We start from the raw sequence: 16,170 nt of genomic DNA, 5'->3' as shown, positions 1-16,170 counted from the left end.
TCAGGGTTTGGTATAAGGACGCTAGTTAATGTGTGTATGAAGATTAGTGCATTTGTCTCTAACATTTTAGCATGCTGGGCCAGATAGTTCTACATGTCCTGTCAGCAGGCCCTACCACCTTTCCTGTGTCATTGCAGGAAGCTTGCTTATTTATTCTAGCCAGACCACCCGTTGTGGGCAAACACTATGCAGGAAGCTTATCTACACAAGCCAGTTGTCACCTGGCCACTTGCTTAATGTAATACTGCAAAGCCATTTCTGGAATATATCCCTTATAATACGTAAAGTAATGAAATAGGCTTTTAGTGAATCGCCGTAACCTATGGTAATGGTCACAGATGCATTCGCATGATGCTAATGGTATTATCGCCACATGTACTAAAATGTGAGTTTATCTAAAATGGCGCTTAGGCGGCCATTTCGCAAAATGGCGTCTTGCGGCCAGTCGCAAGATGGTGTCGCTGCGATTCAATTTTAAACTGATCTTGTCTCAGCCAGTAATCCAGCTTCGACACAGTTTAATTACTGAATGTCAGTATGTTAAATGTCTACATTCTGACTACATTCCTTATAATGTATGCAAACAGACTTCTGATCCAAATACAAGTTTTCACTAAGAAGAGTTCTCATCTTTTATATAAAATGTAGCCCACACTTCATACCGGTTTTCATTATAAATTACAAGGCACAAAACCGCAGCCGTGCAATTTTCTATAAATGTTTTCAATGTACTTTTTCTTTTAACCACCTCCTACTTGAGATTGTTGTTTTTTCTTTTATACACTATCTTGGAAAAACAAAAACCATGGCAGTTGGTTTTTGTATGAGAGGGTGAAAGACGCGCACTTTTGTTGAAAGCTTCGTGTCACTTTCTGTAGATTTGCTCTGATGCATGTGTTAGTTATACTGTATATGCTTGGCAAAGTACCTCCTATATAAATAGACCTTAGTCTTACTGAAAATTATATTTTTTGTTTGAAAGATAAAATGTCAGGCACATTTTCAGAAAATTATACTTATAGAGGCACCAAACCTAAAAAGTAATGTAGGGCAGTGAACTGACCTACCTTACCATAGTGTGACTATAAAACAACAATATCCTCAGCAATGTACTATGCCATGACGTAAATGTGTAAAGAAAGTAATTGGTGCCACAACAGCCTTTTGTAAGTTGAGGATCAGATCTCAATCTTAATTAAGTTAAATGTAAAGTATGTTTAATACAAATCACTTGCTTTAAAATATAAAAAGGAGATGTGAATGCTTTGTAGATTGAGGCCAATCATAAATCTTCCTCTTCTATTTGGTTTCCCCTGTCTCGCTTGGTTTCTTTATGTCCCTCCCTTCTGTCTTTCCTATCTTCATGTTGTCATGTTTTATGGCAACACATTTTTTATTTGACCCAATATTGTATGTAATGCTATATGATCCTTTTACATTTTCTAAACTGACATTATTTTTTCCAAGAAAAAATAGCATTTTGAAAAAGATTTACAGACATATTGTGAGTTTATTTTTTCGGTCTCTTTTGTAGTTTAATACACCATATATTCTTGGTAAATCTCTTTCCATGAAAAACAAATGGTTCTTTTTATTGGAAAGCTAAAATAAATGAAATGTTAAACTTTTTGTGCTGTTTATTATCTTGACCATCATACTGGGGGGTTGGGTACAGGATCCTGCCAGTCAGGATGCCGACAGTCAGAATACCGACAGCAGCATCCTGACAGTTAGAATCCTGACAGTATGTGGTAAGTAACCCTAACCCTTACCCCTAACCCTCCCCCTTACCCTAACCCACCATTCCCGCAGCATAACCTTAACCCTCCCGTCCTGCAGCCTAGCCCTAACCCGCTGCCTAGTGCCTAACCCTAACCCTAACACACTGCACTATGTGCACCACATCGTCCATGACATCTTGGCGTCTTGACGTGCAGCACATCAGATGTGATGATGCGTGAACGACAAACGTGATTGAGCGATTGAGCATACCTGTACACACTATGGGCCTGATTCAGAGCCGCTCGCTAGCAAGCGGCCGCTCGTTGCAGATGATGTTTGCTAATGTGCGCATGCGTGTAGTTCGCAGTGCACGTTCGCAAACTAGTACGAGCGATCGGAATGTGCTCGCTCCCCTGCCATGACTGTCCAGTGGAATTAGTAACAGGAGAGGCCGTTTGTGGGTTGTAACAGGGGCAGGGCAGTAGTAAAGGGGAGTGGAGTTGCGGACGCAGGCGTGCCAACGTCGTTTCAACGTCGTTTCAGAGGCGTGCATAATTAACAGGCAGCGTCACAGTACACGTCACCTGGTTGATTTTTACACTGAACTGCTCGCAGTACTTGCGGTAGGGTACAGTAAACCACAAGCGCTGCGGTCAGATACAATGGTTCCCGATGTTTCGATGCTTGTATATACTTGAGATGACGTACGCAAGTTGGCGGCTAAAGACAGGCTGGTGGGCATCTATAAACACAAAGTGATCGCTCGCCGAAACATATTGGGCGTGCTTATGTCTTTCTGTGCGAGCGGATGCCTTAACGTCACTTAGCTGAATTTCCATACGCTGGGAGCGAGCGGCCGTATCTAGCGAGCAGGTCTGAATCAGGTCCTATGTGATGTGGAAGACAAATCGCCCACCATATTGCCTAATGTGTACCCCACATTACATGTAAAAATATTGTAAAACAGAAAAGAATACCACATCAATTTTTTTCTGAAACAAATGTACTCAAGCACAGTGATTATACATCAGTATTTAATTTAAAGACAGTAGTGACATTGAAGGTGGTGTGATCCATTTATTATACATCAACATATGTGTGTAATTACTAAGTATCTCATCGCCACGTAATTGTTGAGTTTGTGGTTTATTTGTTGTTGCAGAGAGTAGCAGAAACGGTTGAGGAGGAAATAATGAACAATGCAGTTCATGATGGTAAAGATGATGATGATGAGGAAGAAGGAGGAGTGGAGGAAGATGAAGGTGAGCAGGATAACAGCCCACCAGATCATACCAACGAAGATGAAACAAGTGAAAACGAGGAGCATAGCATGGTAAGTCATGAAGTGGGAACAAATCATCAGAAGATGAACAGTTATTCAGAAGATGTGATTAATGATGATGAAGCTGAACATCCAGAAGAAGATCAACATTTGAATTCAGTAGAAACAAATGGTGAATGCTTGGTGAAAATTAATGGTGATATTTTTGTGAAAGAAGAAGATGATGAAGAACCTAATGGAAACACAGATGACCGAAGCCAGGTAAATCTATAAAAAATGGCCAAAAATGATACACTATCTAACAGACAGGATACATTAGTGGAAATTTTTTTTTCATTTCTGTAACTTTATTGCCAATTAACTCCATTATATATTAACTGTGGCAATATAAATAACAAGGTATCGGTAACTAAACTCATAGAATTCCTTTCTGAGGCATATTGTGTGTGCACAGTGGCGTAAGTTCATCCCAGACGCCCGGAGGCAAGTTATAATTTGGTGCCCCCCATCACAGCCTCTGACACTGTAATGTAGCAATTCTCATGCAGACAGACTATAGAAAGACGAAGGCAGCAGCTGATGGTCTGACATGGAGCTCTCCACTAGTGTATGGTGGCTTCTCAGGTGCCGGGAAGGGGTGCCATGTATTGGGCGGCTGTGACTGTACACTCCGGGTACACAGTTACAGCCCTAAGTGGGGTGAATATGTTGTGGACAGTGGAGGAGGTGCCCCCTTCATAGCTGGAGCCCGGCGGTAGGCGCCTCCATTGTCTCCCATAGTTCTGCCCCTGTGTGTGCATGTTGCCTACATACAGTGATATATCCATTTTGTACGCTGAACCAATTCACTAGGAAATGATGCATATTGGTGAGCCAGATGTGGTATAATAGGTTGACAATATAAAGGTGAATATTGTCATTAGGCCAACCATCATTCTGTAGACATGTATTTAAGTGGACAGGGTTAAATGGTCGATACAGACAAAAGGTTGCGTTTTTTATATAAATAAATATGGGTGGTAAATCCCTGAGCACACCTCCAAGAGCAGCTGGTAGTCACTAACTAGGGGTATCCCTGAACCCGGGAAGTGAAGTATAGAAGTTTGGGTTTAGTGACACTAGTGCTGATGGAAGAATACACTAAAATGGTTTCTATTGGTCTTTGTCCAAATCAATTTATTAAAAACACAGTAACAATTAAAAAGAAAAACCTTAGTTTCTAAGCTGCATAAACCGTAGCTTTTCAAAAGTGTATATAGTATAGCAGCAATATATCAAAAACATGCAATTGGAAATATCTTGGAGAATAAAGTGCATATAGTGGTAGATAGCAAAAGTGCAAATAGGTAGGTAGTAAATGCAAATTACCATGTACCGGCAGGTATCATGGAAAATATAATAATAAAATGCACTGAGTATAAACACATATAACAACAGATATAATTGCACATGAATATGGGGGAATAATTGCAGATATAATTGCACATGAACGGGGGTTCTGGACACCACCCCGTTTTTAGGAGGCATGGTCTCCTGGCTAGGGAGCATGGCCTTGCAGCTTGAACCCACATTTTAGTCATTTCATGGGTCCCGGATATGTGGACAGTATGTGTGCAGTGTCGGCTCCCTCACTGTGTCAGGACCCGGCTCCTGTCACTGAGGAGGAGTCGGCACTTTGGTGTCACCCCTGGGTAGGTGACACCCAGGTGCGGCCCGCACCCCCCTTGTGACGCCACTGCCCCAGGGCCCTGTGCCCTGGGCAATGGCATCATGCAGACAGCCAACCCTACACTTCTTGTAATAAATACACCTATGTGCCAGCTAGGAGATCTGGAAAATGTGAACTGTTAGTGGTCTTGTGGACTAAGGCCCTGATTCAGAGCCGGACGCTCTGGCAGAGCGCTCGCTCTGAATCAGGGCCGTCCCTCCTACCTGTTGGAGCGGCCTCCTGGCCGCTCGCATAGCTATGGGTGACCACCCACAGCTATAGCGAGCGGCCAAAATGATGGTCGCGATGGTCAAGACCATCGCGACCATCGCGACCATCGGGCTTGCGACGAGACCCTTGCGGTAGGGTCTCGCTGCCGCAAGCCCTGGAGTGGTATTGGCTCTATCAGAGCCAAAAGCACTCCCACTGACATCACTAGTGATGTCAGTGGGGCCAGCCCCAGACGGTAGGCGTTCCACCATCGACAGCACGCCCCCTTTGATGCGAGACCCATAACGACGGCTTGGCCGTCGTTATTCGGGTCTTGCGCATGCGCACGATGGAGCCGCCTCCATCGTGCGCATGCGCACTTGGGCAACATCGACCCACTTGAGAGCGCGAAGCGCTCACGAGCGGGTCTGAATCAGGCCCTAAGTTTGAGACACTGTACTGTAGTAAATACATTCAGCCCTGTACTACTTTAATGCAAAGAAGGCCTGATTCAGAGGAAGATAAACTACTGGCATACCTCCCAACTGTCCCGATTTCAGTGGAATAGTCCTGCTTTTCTGGCACTGTGCCACCCGTGGGCTGCAGTGTCCAGCGGGCGGGGAGGGGTTTGCTGTAGGTTACATTTATCAGATCATGTGAATAATCTGGGACAAATGTTATAAATACCTACAACAGGGCTGTGTTAGGAGGCATACATTTCAAATGTAATCAGTTTGCAATCAGTGACTTTGAAATATGCATCAAGCGTCTTTGATTTTTCAGTCTATCTGGTAAATTTATAGTATAGTGTATATTATTCTGTAAATAAGGCACTGGAGAAAATGTCTATTTAGGCAAAAGAGCAGAGGATATTTATTTGGAAAAACATATCCTTAACCCTATCCATGAGTTCTTCTCATGTTTTGGAAATGAACCATAATTTCCGATACAGGCAATTACAATAATTTCTTTTTATCAAGCTATGGTACTGTAAAAGGCACAGTTCTGCTTAGCTGTGAAGCAGTGCCCACTCCCCATAGACTCCAGTAATGCAGCACTGCTCACTGATACCGCTGCTTACTGGTCTAGAATAGGCACTAGCGTTGTCGATCATCCCCGTCATACATGTCCCATTTATACAAATGAGAAGTCCATAAAGAAGGGACATAACCTGCATTATTGTAACGGCTTCTTCCACTGTAGCGGAGATCAGAGAATTATGTGGGGTACACACTTGAAAGATGGATCTAACAACCTACCGATGTTACGATTTTGGCAAGGATGCACAAAACCATACTGCGCATACACACTTACCAATCGGCCGCACTATATATCTGGACAGAATATTCCCGCACAGTTGTGATGTTACTTTCAATGTTTCCAACGGCAAACATATTGTGCAGTTGTTTGATCCTCTGTGCACACAATAAGATGTGATCGATATATCTGTATGATATATTGCATCTGCTGTGCGGCATGGCCGATGCAATTTATCTATGAAAGACGTTGTTCACAGATATATTGTGTGTACACACTTGCAGGTGGTCAGTACGATATATCGTTCATCGGCTGTACAAACTATATATCGTCTAGTGTGTACCCAGCATTAAGGAGGACCCAACAGGACCAGTGAAATTTTAGGAAAAAGTACTTAAAGTACAGGAGTCGTTACTTGAAGCGCAACATCTAAGTTGTGTATGGAATCTTTCACCCATAGTGTAAAACAAAGAGACAAAATAAAAGTAAATAATAGTAAAATGTGACATCGCTATGAGCCAGTAGGTGTCACAAGTGCAAAAGAAATGTATATTTGTCTGAGTTTGGTTGTATATTTTAATTATATTAACTCATTTATTAAACAGAGTTAAATAAAGAGTCTATTAGAACGTGGCACCAAAAGACAGCTGCAAGGATGAAATAATGAGCTATTTACTCAGGATATTTATTGTGTTTTATTTTTATGATACTCAATAAATTATAGTAACAATGTTCACTGCACACCCACAAATTAGATATTTGAACAAACACACCTAGACAGTTTTACGTATCCTTTTGTAACAAAACTGAATAGTTTTTTTTATCTTATATGCACATTTCAATGACAAGACACAATTGGTAGGCCAGTATCCAATATTCATGAAGGTGAATTAGCATGCCCCTTGCATCTGCTGGCAGCCATGCTAATGTGCTACTGAGGTGCTTGTTGTGACATAATTGAACCTTACCTAGAGCTCAGATTAGAAGTTCTGCAGGAAATAAGCGGAAAGTAAGAGCCTCATGTACACATTTTGGGTTTATAATTCATTTTAATACTGTAACATGGGGATTACTTCCGAGATAATCACAGCTTGGAATCATTTCCCCTCTAACAAGTTCTTGTTAAGTTCTGATATAATTAAGGGGTGTTATTTTTCGAGAAATAAAATATTTGAATCAGTCATACCGACTAAGAGGAAGGTGCATTTCAAATACTAGGCCTGATTCAGAGCTGAACGCTCTGACCAGAGCGCTCGCTCTGAATCAGGGCTGTCCCAGCTAAATTTGGAGCGGCCTACTGGCCCCTCGCATAGCTGTGGATGACCACCCACAGCTTATGCGAGCGGCCAAAAAGATGGTCGCGATGGTCAAAGACCATCGCGACCATCGGGCTGCGACGAGACCCTGCGGTAGGGTCTCGCTTCCGCAAGCCCAGGAGTGATTTTGGCTCTATCAGAGCCAAAATCACTCCCACTGACATCATTACTGATGTCAGTGGGGCCGGACTCCGACGGTAGGCGTTCCCATGGGAACGCCTCCGTCTGGCAGTCACGTCCCCGGCACGCCCACCAAAGGGGGCGTGCTGTCAATCAACATCGACAGCACGCCCCCTTTGGTGCGAGACCCGGAGCGATGGAGAGCCCGTCGCTATCCGGGTCTCGCGCATGCGCACGACGGAGCTCCCTCCATCGTGCGCATGCGCAGTGGGGCAACATCGACCCGTTTGCGAGCATCCTTTGCTCGCGAACGGGTCTGAATGACCCCCTCTGTTTGAACCTCAATGCTAGTCACAATGATGGTTGCAACTGTGAGAAAAGAGTACTACAACCAAACAGTAAGAAATAGTCTGTGGAAGGGTATCCAATTAGCAGCGCTAAAGTAGTGCTGCTAATTGATCGCAGCAGGGATATCCTATTAGCCCAGAAGTGCCGCCCGACGCCATCACTTATCGTGGATATTTTTCGGACCTGATGTGTCCCGAAAAATAATCCATGATATGTGCCATTTTTTCACCACCTAAATGGTGAAGGATAGGCAGTGGCGTAACTAGGGTATTTGGAGCCCAGGGCAAATTTGAAAAGGGAGCCCCCCCCCATGTGCGTGCGGCGAAGGCACGCGTGGCAAAAAATGGGCGTGGTCACTTAAAAATGGGGCGTATCAACATGACACACCCCTTTATTTTCAAACAACATTTCTATCCATATGCACCTTAACCCCAGTAGTACCCCTTATACAGTACCCCCAGTATGCAGTTGTGGTCCCTCTCATGCAGGCCCATAGTAGTGCCCCTTATACAGTATCTCCAGTAGTGGTCCCTCTTATACAGCCCCCAATTAGTTCCCCTTACTCAGTACCCCCAGTAGTGGCCCCCCCAAATGCAGTGCCCCACGTAGTGTTCCCCCTTATGCAGTGCCCCCAGTAGCAGTCCCCACAATGCAGTGTGCCCAGTAGCGGTATCCCCTTATGCAGTGCCCTTTTATATAGTGCCCCCAGCAGTAGTCTCCCCCATGCAGTTTTCCCAGTAGTGGTCCCCTTATGCAGGCACCCTGTAGTGATCCCCCCTATCTAGTGCCCCCTGTAGTGGTCCCCGCAGTGCCCCTAGCAGTAAGCCCCTTATATAGTGCCCCCAGCAGTAGTGTCCCCCCCTCCCATGCAGTGCCCCCAGTAGTGGTCCCCCTGATGCAGGCTCCCAGTTGTGACCCCCCCCCCTATCCAGTGGTCCCTGTAGTGGCCCTTCCTATTATTGCCCCCAGTAGTGGTCCCCCGAGTGCAGTGCCTCTAGTAATACTAGGCCCCTTTTAGAATGCCCCCAGTGGTAGTCCCCCCCCCCGCAAGTAGTTGTCCCCAGTAGAGTAGCCCCCCCCAGTAGAGGTCCTCCCAATGGCACCCCCAGTAGATGTCCCCCCCAGTAGTAGCCAACCCCTCTCCCCGTTGTGCAGATAGGTTTAAAAATAAATAAATATATATAAAATATACTTACCTGATTCCACGCTGCTCCTGTCCGCGATGCCGCTCCCGCCCTCCAGTCCGCCCGGGCTGGCGCGCTCAGCATTATGGGACTGACGTCATGACGTCAGTCCCATTACCCACTGCAGGAGGCGGATGGAAGTCCGGCTCTTGCAGTGGGTGCTGCAGCAGTCAATGACAGTCTATCTGACTCTCATTGGCTACTGTTTAACACACGCATCGCCGCCAGCGCTGGCGGCGATGCGTGTGTTATGCACAGCCTGAGCCCGCCTCCTGGCGCTATTGGGCAAGCGCTCAGGGGGAGGGAACGGGCTCAGGCGTGCAGCACAGGACCGGCGCTGGAAGCCTAGCGCCGGTCCTGTGCAAATGTGTAGCGCTGACCGCACTCAATCCCCGTTTTTTGCTGACGCGGCTATCCATTAGCGCCCGAACTACGTTCGGGCCAAATTGGATACCGCCCTGTGATAGTAAAAAGAAAAAAAAAAGAGATTGGCAACTCTTAAGTACTAAACTTATACTGCGGGTACTCATTGAGTGATGTAATGAGGGACGGAACGATCCATCATTATCTGCAATGGTGCCGCATGCGTTATCATCAGGTTGGCTGTGCAGCACGGCCTTCCGGACTATATCGCATGCAACCGCAGTATCGCGCAGATAGTCCATAGACACTCTGCGATCCGCAGGGTCTGTTGTTCCGATCCGCGTCAGAAAGATAGATCGTTTCAATCGATCGCATAGTGTGTACCTGGCTTTAGAATAGCATTCACCATATGTTTAGGCCTCACGGGGGTACACAGACATGATTTGCCATCAATGCTATTATTTCATTTGTTGATACATATTAAAATCACATATAATGAATGGTGGCACATTTTTATAAAACTGTCAGTAAAAGAGATATTCCAGTTAGTCCTACCCTACATTTACAATTGTTGCTCTGTCCATTGCATGCCATGTTTCCTTCATGCCATGTTTCCTTGCAATAACTGAAAAGGAACTAGTTGCTTTTTTTACATACACTGAGTCAATCCTTTGACTCAGTGTATGTAAAAATATCATTATTTTTTTCTAAAAGAGAGCTAATTGTAAGGTAGGTATACTCCTAATGTGTGTGAAGTACGTATGAGCTGTCTTTGACCAGTCAGAAGGACTTTCCATGTTAAAGTTTTTGTTTTAAAATTCCTGACCGGTGTTCATTCGGTAACAAGCAGCTATTTGTAGCAGACATTGGGGCTGATGCTTCTGTATCATCAACATACAGTATGCGCTTGGTTTACTATATGTCATCATCATCAGCGTGTACTTGCACCTACTATATATTAGATACAATAGATACATCTCTCTACATACACTCCACCCATTAGTAGCCTCTTTAATAGAGTGATGGATCCTCATGGAAGCTTAGGCAAATTCTCACCCATCAGTGACCTCTTTGGCAGAGTGATGGATCCTCATGGAAGCCTAAGCAACTTCTCACTCATTAGTGGCTTATTTGGCAGAGTGATGGATCCTCATGGAAGCCTTAGCAAATTCCCACCCATCAGTGACCTCTTTAGCAGAGTGATGGATCCTCATGGAAGCCTAAGCAACTTCTCACCCATTAGTGGCCTCTTTGACAGAGTGATGGATCCTCATGGAATCCTTAGCAACTTCTCACCCATCACTGGCCTCTTTGGCAGAGTGATAGACCATCATGGAGGCCCGGAAAATTTACAACCCATGGGTGGTCTCTTTGGCAGAGTGATGGATCCTCATGGAAGTCTAGCAACTCCTCACCCATTAGTGGCCTCTTTGGTAGACCAGTGTTGGTGCTTGATGCGTATTACTTCATTGCTCTGCCTCAGTTCAGAATACCATGCAAAGCTAAGAAAGCTTTACACGTTGCCAAGTATATACCATGGATCATTTTATATTAAACTTAGGAACCATGGCCCTCATTCAGAGCCGCTCGTTAGCGGCAGTACGCTCGTTCCGAGCGATGTTTGCACATCTGCGCATGCGTACGGTTTTTAGTACGCATGCGCGAACCAGTCAGTGCGGCCGAAAATCGTTTGTACGCTATATAGCGAGTGCCTGCTATTTTGAGTGACAGAATGAGGCGTATGTGGGTGGTAACAGGGGAAGGTGCTTGAAAATGGGGAGTGGAGATCCGAACGCAGGCGTGTTTAAAGGTCAAAACGGGCGTTTTATGGGTGTGTATATTTAAAACAGCAGCGTCAGTGACCACGTCACAGGGTTATTTTAGAGCCAGAACTGCTCGCAAATTTGTGGTAGCAAACACCAACCACAAGAATAGCGAGCAGTTCATACACTGGTCGATGTACTCGATTAATCTAATAAATAGCGGACATGACGTATGGTGCGAGCGGCCAGGGGGCGTTTTTAACAAATAAACGAGCGTATGTTTTGCTCGCTCGTTCAGACTTAGAGGTGTGAACAGACTGCAATGTGCGTACGGTTCATTTGAATAGCCACCCCTTGTTTTTAAACGAACGACCGCAAATAGCGAACGGCTCTGAATCAGGCCCCATGTTTTTGGAGCCATTTGATAGTTACACATACATGTGGCTTTCATGCAATTAAAAAATAAATAAAAATAAATTGGCAAATTCTAATATCCTAATACAATATACTGTATCTTTAATTAAATTTACTTTGTGCTTGTATGCATATTATTCAAATATGTGATAGATCTTAAAACTTAGGACATAATGAAGTCCTTTTAGATAAAGAGCAATTTTGGGGATATGATATAAAACCCAGTATTCGTATACATCATGTTGGAGAGAAAAAAGATATTATCTAATTACATACTTATATATTTTATAGTCCATGTTTCAGAAATAACTATTCATTTTCCCAACTTTGAATAATATTTTGTACTGGTGCATTATATTAACACATTAATTAGATACAGCAGGATGCAACAGGAGAATTGAATGTCAGATAATTAATACATCTAGCATTTGATGATTTTGCCCCAATTACTCTTCTGCAGTACTATGATTGTGAAATATAAAAAATAAGTACAATTGTAAAACTAGTGGGATGAGTGGAATAAGGACAAGAAAGTAAAATAGAGATAACTAGAATGTAATGAGTAAGACTGTGTTCCTGGAGGAGGACCATTTTGACGAGACAGAGGTCAAGACCACATTACCTTGTGCTCACATGCCAGGGACACTGGGGCTCATGGAGAGATATCTTGCGTGTTTTCATATGACCCATGCTCCAGAACCAAGTGTAAACAACTTTAACACAAAATTGCTTTGAATTTTTAACTTCATTATTCTGCTTACTAAAATTTACTGGGATAACTCCTTTAAGAGAACTCCTGCCTTTTTGAAATTTCAGAACATACTGATGCTGCTATTTGACAAATATATTGTGACTACTTATCTTTCCTTGCAATATCTGTAACCACGGAAACAATCAGTGAAATGCATTGTTTCCATAGCTACAGCTGTTGGTAAGGAAGGCAAATTTTTATTGGGAGACGTCATTTTTTACGTGGAGTTATTCTTAGTAACTCTAAAGGGGCCTATCCATTAGCAGATATATTTGAACGATGAACGATTTATCATTCAGTCGTTCAATTTATCTGCTAATGGATAGGCTCTGAATGATAAAAATGCGCACTCCCGCGGCAGACAAATTGGGTCTTTTGTCTCTCCAACATGTTGGTCAATTTTCATTTATCGCTGACAGATATTAGAAATATCTGTCGCAGTAAACGACGAACGATTTTTTAATGAAAATTAATAGAAACAGAGAAAAAAATCCACTCCCAGAATGATGTCATGCAATATCGTTCGTCGTTCGTCGTTTGCAAAAATCTGTCATGTACATGACAGGTATCTGTCACAGCAGCCCCAGGAATTTTCAAAAGATAAATCTTTTGTCTTTTAGAAAGATCTGCTAATGGATAGGCCCCATAACACAGCATTTACCTTATGATTGCCCTTGGTGCACTTGTTGCAAATTAATAAATGTCTCTTTTCTTAAATACTGATTATCCCCATTCAAAATGCTAATATTGCCACTATTCATTTAAACATGATTGCCCCTGTTCAAAATAATGAATTGTTGGCTCCACACTGATAAATTATATATTGGTAGCCTATTATATACTTACCAATAATGCTTCTTTCTTGATCTGATGTAACTCAACAGGAATCTTGTAATACATAAGGAGAAATGTAAAAAAAACAAAAAAAATAAACCCTTTGAATGAACAGACCATAAAGAGCGATATATTGCACCATTCAGCCAATCACAATTATTGTTCCTTTAATGAACTTATATTAGCCAATATTATTAATTTGAATAGCGGTGATCATCCGTAGTATTTTGAACAGAAGAAATTATCATTAGTATTTTGAATGGGGGCAATCATTATTATTCTTTAGAACTGGGGCAGCCATTATTATTATTATTTTGAAAGGAAACAATAGCCCTCATTCAGAGCCGTACGCTCTGAGCAGAGCGCACGCTCTGAATGAGAGCCGTCCTCCATAATTATGGAGCGTCCTCCTGGACGCTCGTATAGCTGTGGGTCACCACCCACAGCCTATACGAGCGTGCAGTTTGATGGCCGCGATGGTCTTGACCATCGCGACCATCGAACTGCGAGCCGGAGCCTGCGGTTGAGGTTTTCAACCGCAAGGCCCGGAGTGATTTTGGCTCTATCAGAGCCAAAATCACTCCCATTGACATCACTAGTGATGTCAGTGGGCCGGCTTCTGACGGGAGGCGTTCCCTTAGGAACGCCCCGGTCAGGGAGGCACGCCCACCAAAGGGGGCGTGCTGTCAATCAACATCGACAGCACGCCCCCTTTGATCAGACACAACGAGCGAAGGACTTTCCTTCGCTCGTCGCGTCTGGCGCATGCGCACAACGGAGCTCCCTCCGTCGTGCGCATGCTCAGTGCAGAACATCGACCCACTTGCGAGCGGACAGCCGCTTGCGAGTGGGTCTGAATCAGGCCCAATGATCATTAGTACTTTGAATAGGGTCAATCATTAGTATTTTGAGTAGCAACAATCATTATTATTTAAGACCCTGGGTATCATTTGTTAACCTGCCCTACATGGCTGAGCCCCATGCTGAATAGTTTTTGTTTTTTATTGTATTTGATTATGTCTGCTTATTTTATTACTTAACTTTAATTTCTTCATATTGTGATTTTTTTTTCCTTAGGCTGAATATTCACTCCCAAGACCAACTTCTTCAAGACTTCTAGAGAAGATTTCCACCCCAAGTGACAGTGAGAAGAAGGAATATGTTGCTGTTGCCTGACCTATGGAAGACATGACCTACTACAATGCTACCTTGATACTTGAATCTGCAGGTTTATTGTATCATTACAAAACTACTGCATGGAGGAGTATGTATATGTTTGTAGTGTGTATATGTGTACATTCCCTTATATTAAACACACAAACATATGCACTGTTTCTAAAGTGGTTTATTTTTTATCAAGAATGTTGTTCCTATCTATTTATTAGGGTACTTTTTATACTGTCAGATGTTTTGTAATTATAACTTGGAAATGTATTTTGTTAAGCCATATTACATTAAGAGCTGATCCCATAAGCATTGCACTATTTTTCTCCATTCTACTGTATAGACTTACTGTTTATTGTTTTCACCTGTAAGTCCTTATAGAAGTTATTTAGAGGGAGAATTCTCAAACCTTCTAAAAAGGATATGGCAGTGCTGTCCATAACAACCAGTCAGATCCTAGCCAGTGGCGGATCCAGGGGGGGCGATCAAGGAGATCGCCCCCGTAACACACTGCTAAAAATGGATTGAGTGATCTGCTCAGATTACCTCAATCACAGCTCGGGGCCTGGGGACATGCTGCGAAAATGGTGTTTATTTCCCCCCTAAGCGGGTGTGGCCACGCCTCCCATGATTAGGCCACACCCCCTCCCCTCAAACCCGAGCCAGCTCTCAGTCTCCACAGCCCTGGTAACAGGGACAAGTAAGTTGCTGGGGTATAAGTGTGGGAGGAGGGACTGAGATTGATAACTGGTGGAGTACGGGGGCATGCTGTCATCATGGATATACTATATATATATCCATAAGTGTGCATATACATATATATGTGTGTATATAAAGTACATATATATATATATATATATATATATATATATAAAACTTCCAACATAGGGCAGCACTCCCCGGATTTTAAAAAAGTTCAAACAAACACCAACTGTATCATCATAGTCTTAGATGTATTTTCACATCTATCGTCAGGATAGACGATAGATGTGAATATACATCTAAAACGTTGCCGCCATGTGTTGGAAGTTTTGTACTGTTGGAGTCTGAATAATTCCCGGGAGGGCACCCAGGTTTAAGGTTTATTTTATATGGAGTGCCGGTCATCTACCATTATTTATATATATATATATATATATATATATATATATATTATATATTTATATATATATACATATAGATAGATATAGATACACAATGCACTGAAGCCAGCCCTCCGAACAAACATACCAACACACAGCTGGTTAGAAAGCTCTTACCAGCTGTGTGTTGGTATTTTTGATCGGACTGCCGCCTTCAGTACATATTACAGTATGTTGGATCCTCACTGAGGGATTCCTAGGAGGGCACCTGGCAGTATCAGTATCATTAGACGGGAGTGCTACCCATTGGAAGTTTTATATATATATAAAAATATAAATCTTTATATATCTATCTATCTATCTATATATAAATATATATATATATATATATATATGTATATATATATATGTATGTGTGCGTGTGTTTATATATATATGTGTGTATATATCTATAGATATATACTGTATGTGTATATATATATATATATATATATATATATATATATATACATATCTATCGATCTATCGATCTATCCTCACACTGCGTCCATAAAGCAAGGGTCTAGATCCGCCCCTGATCCTAGCTATCACTTATCTATTGCATTCTATAAAATTACAGCTAGAATCTGATTGGTTGCTATAATTAACACAT

At 42.9% G+C, this 16,170-nt stretch overlaps 1 protein-coding gene across 3 annotated transcripts in view; it reads left to right on the top strand.

Moving 5' to 3' along the window:
- Nucleotides 1-15,932, top strand: part of DCDC2 (doublecortin domain containing 2) — a 253,246-nt gene extending 237,314 nt beyond the window's left edge. For 2 of the 3 annotated variants that reach the window (XM_088475855.1, XM_088475854.1), the window contains 2 exons: nucleotides 2,885-3,265; nucleotides 14,350-15,932. In XM_088475855.1, the coding sequence (XP_088331981.1) occupies nucleotides 2,885-3,265; nucleotides 14,350-14,448 (480 nt within the window). In that variant the 3' untranslated portion in view covers nucleotides 14,449-15,932. The remainder of the gene's footprint in view (nucleotides 1-2,884; nucleotides 3,266-14,349) is intronic. The other variant, XM_088475856.1, reaches the window with a different exon arrangement.
- Nucleotides 15,933-16,170: the final 238 nt, after the last annotated feature.

Source organism: Taudactylus pleione, unplaced genomic scaffold (genome assembly GCF_031769625.1).
Source record: "Taudactylus pleione unplaced genomic scaffold, aTauple2 ptg000179l, whole genome shotgun sequence".
In the NCBI taxonomy this organism is placed as follows: Eukaryota; Metazoa; Chordata; class Amphibia; order Anura; family Myobatrachidae; genus Taudactylus; species Taudactylus pleione.
This window is presented reverse-complemented; position numbering and strand designations above follow the sequence as displayed.